The following is a 7,024-nucleotide window of genomic DNA, read 5'->3' as shown; positions in this document are numbered from 1 at the left end:
GTCCTGCAAACCAGAAACTGAGAAATGCAGGAAGGAAGGAGTCCAAAAGTCCCTTGGCAAACGCCATAATGAAGAAAAAAATCACAGGTGTAGGAAATTTCCAGAGAAATGATGTCTTAAAACTGGTTGATTCCTTAAAATGACCAAATCTATTCCTTTAGCACAAAGTGAGGTTCAGAGGAGTGGAGTGACTAGAGCTATCTAGAGTCAGTGCTAGGATGCAAAGCGTTTCCAGGCTTGAGCAGCTTCTACTTGACACAGCTTGGAAGTTCAGCCATTCTTTGTGACTCTGTCTGAAGGCTTTTCTAGAACCCGGTCCCCCGTCCCCCATCCCCCCCTCAGGCCCCCGCCCCAGTCATGTCTGCAGAGAGGACGGCCCAGTCATTTCAATTTAATCTTATTTAAAAAGACATAACTAATAAATCTATTGCCCGGGCCCGCAGAAAGACGGCCAGCAGAGTCGATCGTGTTCCCAATCCTATTGAACCCCATTGAAAACCATGACAACACAGGACAAGCTCCGATTTATTCCAGCGAGCTAAAGAGCATTGTGTGCAAACGTCAATCACGTATTATTCCCCACTGAACAAATGCAAAATCTTGACTGGAACAAACACTTCCAACAGGTCCGGGGCGTCGAGCTCCATTTCCCTTTTGTCCTCGGCCTAGCAGTTGTCCTGTATTGGGGGTGAGCCTGTGCCCGACCACCCAGCGCGCCCTGAAGCCCTGAAGGCCGGGGCGACTGTGGGCACGCTTGGCCGGGGAGGAGACTGGGGGAAGGCTGCGGGTCTGGGCGGAGCCTTGTCCACACCTCCAAGTCAGGTTGGAGCTCGGCTCTTGGATTTGGGGGTGGTGGGCGCAGAGCTTAAGGCAGTTCCCATCTCTGAGATTTAGAAAGCAGTTGGGTTTCTAGCTGCAGGAGATGCAGTTGCTGAGCCGAAGCCTGGCCAAACCAGGCAGTGGGCCAACAGAATGTATCCACACCTGCGCCTCCTCCCATAGATCATTTTCTCTGCTGAGCTGTGGGGACCAGATTCTGCAGAAACACTGGCCGTTTTATTTATTTTTCCTTCTGCTGGGTGGGCCCCATGCGAATGAGACCACTCTGGTATCCGGCCGGGCAGCGGTGCCTATGTCTTCCAGCAGCTCAGGCCACTCTCTGCTAGACGTGACCCACCCGGCAGCCCTGGCACGGGGGTGGGGTGGGGAGCTGAAGTTATAGGGCTGAGGTGCACAAATGACTCCAGGGTGTCTGGCGATGTCAAGAAACTTCAAAGCCCTTGTAGGCTGCCCTAGGAAGCCCTACCACCCATAGGTCCCAGAATAGATGTGGCTTCAGCCTTGCAAAACTGGGCTACGGAGCCTACCCCAGACAGGTAGCAGTTATACTAGGCAGGAAACTTCAAAACTGAGTAGCGTGACCATATTCTTGTATCGGTTTTGCCAGCCTGGGAAGATGGACAGGCACTGATCTGGAGCTCTATGCATACCCCCAAGTCTTTCCTTGTACCACCCTCCTCTCCCCGGGGGGAAGTGTTGGGACATTCCTATACTCTTCAAAACTCTGGTCTCAGATCGCTGCGAGAGCAGACCACTGCTTGTTCCTAGAACGTCTGGCCTAGCATCCTTAGAGAGGGCTCTAGCAAAAAGAGAAAGGGGAATGTGCCAGCATTTAACGCTGTGATTTATAAATCACACTCTAGATAATTGCCAGAAACTAACACGCCAGCAAATAAACTCGAGGGATAAAACAAACAGGGAATAAATACCAGGAGCTCATAAACCTAGCCACGCTGGCCCTACCCGGCCCGGGGCTCCGCACGTCCGCCCCGGGCCGGTGGAGGAAGTTGGATCTGGGTCGGGAGGGTGTGTCCACCGCTCGCCACCCAAGACGTTATTCACTGGTAACAATCCCCATTATCTGTCCCCACTTTGGGCTAATCAGACAATCGCTAATGCCGAAGGCTGCTTCCTGCAGCCTCGGGGAGGGGGGTGGTGGTAGGGGGGCCCCGAGGGGTGGGGGACAGGGCGGGGCAGGCGCGGAGGTGGCACCTTCCGGACTAGTTCAGGCTTTGGTCCAGCACTCATTCAGGTACTTAACACCCTTGGAGTCTCAGAGACCTCGGCTTTGAAAACGGACAGGGTGGGAAGGGCTGTTTATATAAACAGGGATCCCGCTGGTAAATGCGCTAATATCCCTGCGGCCAGCACTGGGCCAGCGCCTCCCACGTCCACCCGTAGGAGCGGCGTCCCTGGCTGCCCCTCAATTCTCTCGGCCTTGCCCCCTCACCCCACCCCCCGTCCAGGTCTCCTCCAGCTCTTCGGCCATGGCCACCTCCAGACGCCTCAGCTTCACCGTGCGCAGCCTCCTGAATTTACCCGAGCCGGACGCACAGCTTCGGGGCAGGCAAGACTCTGAGCCACGCGTCCCGCAGGCCGAGCCCTGCGGCTCCTGGCTGGAATCCGAGCGCAGCCACTACCCCTGTGAGTGAGCGCAGCACTGCGGTGCGTGGGGAGGAGGGCGGCGGGGGTGGGGTGGGGGGAAACAAGCGCCCGACCTCCTCAAAGCCAAACACAGGTCGGGGTTCACCTATTCTGAGAGTAGATCATTGCACCTGGGTGTGGGTTTCAAGGTGTTCTGGAGATGCTTAAGAATCAAATACTAAATATTTATGTTCCTGCCGGTCCTGGGGCTTGAACTCGGCGCCTGGGAGCTGTCCTTGAGATTTATATTTATTTATTTTTCTCACAAGGATAGCGCTCTGTGGTTAGAGCCACAGCTCCACGTCTAGATTTTTGGTCATGAATTGGAGAGATAAAGAGTCTCACGGGCTTTCCTGCCCTGGCTGGCTTTGAGCCCTGATCCTCAGATCTCAGCCTCCTGAATAGCTAGGAGCCTGGAGGCGCCTGGCCGGAAATATTAAGGATTTGCCACACCTCCCTCACAGCCCCCCCCCCCCCCATCGAGGGCTTCGCCAGCCTCCGCAAACCGTGGCGCGGTCCACCTGGGCCGAGGTGGCCCCATGTCGCTGACCTCGCTTGGGGTCAACTGGTCCAGTAGTAGTAAGTAGCGCAGCTACTGGTGCGGCTGTTTTAAGAAAGCCCTCCGGGTGGGTTTCTCTTGGGGGGGAGAGATATCTCGGACTCGAGGGACGAGTGTTGTAGAATGGACGAGGTCACTGCGTCCAGAGAGGTGGTGATGCGAACTCATCAGAGGAAACAGCCCGGCTGGGAAAGCCGGGCGCCCAAGGGGACGCGGCGCTCGCGGGACGAGGGCTCCCGCACCCCGGTACTCGGAGGGGGTCGGCATCTCACCAGATCGGGGTTGTCTTTCCATGATTGTCATTATTTATCTTTCCATTCCTAGCATCGGACGAGAGCTGCGTGGAGCCCAGCCCGCCCGAGTCGTCGCCGCGGGCGTCGGATCGGCCGGCATCTCCGGGCTGGGACGGCGAGAAGCGGAAGAAGCGGCGTGTGCTGTTCTCCAAGGCGCAGACCCTGGAGCTGGAGCGGCGCTTCCGGCAGCAGCGCTACCTGTCGGCGCCCGAGCGGGAGCAGCTGGCCCGGCTGCTGCGCCTCACACCCACGCAGGTCAAGATCTGGTTCCAGAACCATCGCTATAAGCTGAAACGCGCGCGCCTTCCGGGCACTGCCGAGTCGCCCGATCTGGTCGGGTCGGTGGAGCTGCGCGCCGCGCCCGGCCTGCTGCGCCGCGTGGTGGTGCCGGTGCTGGTGCACGACGCGCAGCTGGGCGGTGGTGGCGGCGGCGGCGGCGGCGGGGGTGACGGCCGGGACAAGTGCCGCGCGCCCCGAACTGCCGCCTGCCCTCTGCCCGGGTACACACCCTTCGGGCCCGGCTCAGCGCTCGGCCTCTTCCCGGCTTATCAGCACTTAGCGCCCCCCACTCTGGTCTCCTGGAACTGGTGAGGCCGTCGCGGGGTGTCTGGGATCCCCCCTCACAGACTCCATGGACTTTTGTTCCCCCCGGTGCGGACGGCGCAGTGGGGCTAGATCCAAAGACTTGGACTGCTCCGGGGCCACGTCCCCGTAAGGTCCACCCACCCCCCTCCACCAACTCACCGTCTCCACCCGCGGGTCCCCTTGGTCTACCTTAACCAGCCGTCGCGAAAGCAAACGCCGGGAACGTTCACCGAGATGCCCCGTCTCCCTTTTCTCCCCTCAGTGCCGAATCCCAGAGCTAGATTGCATTGCTTGAGCCTTATTTGTATATTTTAAAATAGCGATTTGTATGAGGAACGACTTATTTTTTTTTTTTTAAAGAAATAGAATAACTTTTTTTCCTTTTTGTGGTGCGAGAATTAAATGTGTGCGTCGGTGCCGGGGCGCTCCTGGCTCGTGGAGCGTGGGTCATAAACTGGACTGGAGTTTGGAGCGCCCGCCCGCTCCTGGACCTGCTAAATTAGGGCCCACTGCCTCCAGTGGGCTGAAAGGAAGGTCGCAGTCCCAACACAACTGTGTCGCCCAGAGGCAGGGCGTAGAGCACCAGGGAGTTTGTGTCCTGGATGGGGTCTCTGGGATTTCTGGGGCAGGGGCGGCGGGGGCCCGGCGGGGGTGCGGGGGAAGGGATGGACTCGAAGAACACTGGAGAACGCAGATGAGCAGATCTCGGGGGGACATGCAGAGATCTACCTGGCTGGGCTGGGGATGCTGTGGGAGACATGGCACCGCTCCAAGGCCCTGGGGAGACTATGGCACCTGCTGAAGGGGAGCCAGTGGCCTGATGTTGGGGGTGGGATCAGCTAGTATGCCTCATTTCACCAGGGCACACGAGGCTCACGGACTGGTGCACAACTGCTTCTTGCCAGGTTATCTGGAGCCGAAGGGAATGTTATTCGGTCAGTCATTCTTGGAGAAGTGATGGCCTTGCGCCCCAACCCCTGCGCGCGCGCGCACGCGCGCGCGCGCGCACACACACACACACACACACACACACGCACGCACGCACACGCGCGCACACGCACACAGGCTCCCATAGCAGAAAGATGCGCGCTTGAGGTGAGCCGGCTTCAGCCCCAGTTGCAAGGACCAGAACAAAGCCCCAAAAGAAGTCTGAGAAGGGTTGGCATCTGAGGGCAGGGCGTTTCCAACCAAGGAGGAGCCAAGGGGAGGGGCAGTGTCATCACCTGGGATTTTAGGGGTGGCGAGAGCAAAGGGGGAAAGGGAGTGGAGTGTTTGGGTCTCAGCTGTCGGGCCACCTAGCCTTCCATATGGATGCGGTTATCTTAGAAGAATCTCGATCCTTAAACCTCCTTTTGTCTTGGGAACAGAAAGGGGTATTGTCGAGCCTGAAAAGGACCTAGACAAAATCCGCACTGTTTTGATTCAGGACTGTTTAATCAGTCCCTGGTGACAATGCAGTGGGTGTTAGAGAGGACAATAGTATCTTTTTAAACCTTGTGGCCTTCAGGAAGACAAAGAGCTTGAATTTTATGGGCTTACAACTTCAATTAGAACAGTGCCAACGTGCATAGGAGATTATCAAATTTGTATCATAAAACCCCTTTTTCTAATAAACCACTGCTAGGAGGGAGCCTGAACATTGTAAGATATATATGAGGAGCCACCAGAAGCTTCCGGGCAAACACTGGCCGAGCAGATGGAAAAGAAAAGGAGGAGAGGATTTCTGTGCAAGGCTTCAGTTGAGAGCTGTGGTCAGCTGGGTGGGCGCTTGGCTTTTCCATGCTCTTCCTCCATGAATGGAGGTTAAAGAGTTTTTGCTTGTTTATTGCCATTGTCACTGAAAACTGACGTGCTGAATATCCTTGAGGAAGTTCAAAAGAAAGCCTTACCTGTTCTGTTCCTCACCTTTTCTTTTTCTAGAGCTCTGGAGAAGGTAGATCTGGGAGTGTGCAATATATATATATATACAGCCTATTAAATTTGAGGCCCATAGGACTAAGGGATTACTTTACAGGAAGGGGTTTGTTTTTAAGAGAATGTATCCTCAATAAAATTCATCATAGTCCTAAATGGTAAGGGAGAGGCCCCTGCAAGGTAGTTAGAGTCACAGCACCCATTCAATGAGCCAACAATGTCCTGGGCATAATGTATGAACTGTGAGCCTTTTTCTTTTAGGCTGGGAAAGCCCATTAAGGAGGAGAAACCATCAGAGAGAGTGGAAAATGCACTTTCATCCCACTAATCCATTTTAGAGACCCAGGCGGCCATATTTTCTTCCTGTTCACACCTGTAATGAGCTGGGAGACAAATGTCAAATTTCCTTTGTGACCTAAAATGTCAATTCTGGGTTCTGACAAAAGCAGAAACCAAGGCCTCTCTGCTAGCAGCTGTGAAAGCAGTGAGGCTCTCCCTTCCCAAAAGGAAGTATTCAGACCTGCTACCCATCCTCAGCCTCACAAGGCAGATGCACCCCCCCCCCCCCGAAAACGTTTAGTGAAACTCAGTGTTCCCGTTATTTTTCTAGGCGCTTGCTCAGTTCCCAGCACAGAAACCTTATAGATACAATAAACCTGTATAGATATAATATCCTTCCATTGCATTGATAAGAAACTGAAGCTCAATGGATGGGGAGCAAGTTACTTGCCCCAAATAGGTTAACTCACATTTAAAGAGTCTACAAGCTGCCATTAAGGAGGATGAATGTCATCTTGATGGGGTGGCAAGATATAATACTATATAAACGTCATACGAAGAATGCAAGCACATGCCCGAAGTGCTCTATGCAACTAAGGACCAGTCTCAGAGACAGTTGCTAACACTTACTGATGTTCCCCCACATAATAGTAAATTCATTTCTATTGTTACTGAGCATGTGTACTGAGCATATTCAGTCCTTACATCTCTGAGAGTTAGTACTTGTGCCTCTATTTACAGTCAAGAAACAGGAGGTCAAAGGTTAGAAGTCACTAGTGGAGGATCATGCCGCTAGTGAATCCACACAGTTGAGCTCCACACCTTATGCGCTTAACCACAGGATGGTAATTATTTTCCATTCTTTATGTTCTGTTGCTTTCAGTCGATAGCCCTGGTTACCTCCTTCATA

At 54.4% G+C, this 7,024-nt stretch overlaps 1 protein-coding gene across 1 annotated transcript; it reads left to right on the top strand.

Moving 5' to 3' along the window:
* The first annotated feature begins 2,327 nt into the window (after positions 1 to 2,327).
* On the top strand, positions 2,328 to 3,927 carry Nkx2-8 (NK2 homeobox 8). The gene is made up of 2 exons (XM_042677775.1): positions 2,328 to 2,484; positions 3,368 to 3,927. The coding sequence occupies exons 1-2, from the start codon at positions 2,328 to 2,330 to the stop codon at positions 3,925 to 3,927; spliced, it is 717 nt and encodes a 238-aa protein (XP_042533709.1).
* The last annotated feature ends 3,097 nt before the right edge of the window (positions 3,928 to 7,024 follow it).

The sequence above is a fragment of the Dipodomys spectabilis genome, unplaced genomic scaffold, assembly GCF_019054845.1.
Source record: "Dipodomys spectabilis isolate Male_0828 unplaced genomic scaffold, ASM1905484v1 ptg000042l, whole genome shotgun sequence".
In the NCBI taxonomy this organism is placed as follows: domain Eukaryota; kingdom Metazoa; phylum Chordata; class Mammalia; order Rodentia; family Heteromyidae; genus Dipodomys; species Dipodomys spectabilis.
This window is presented reverse-complemented; position numbering and strand designations above follow the sequence as displayed.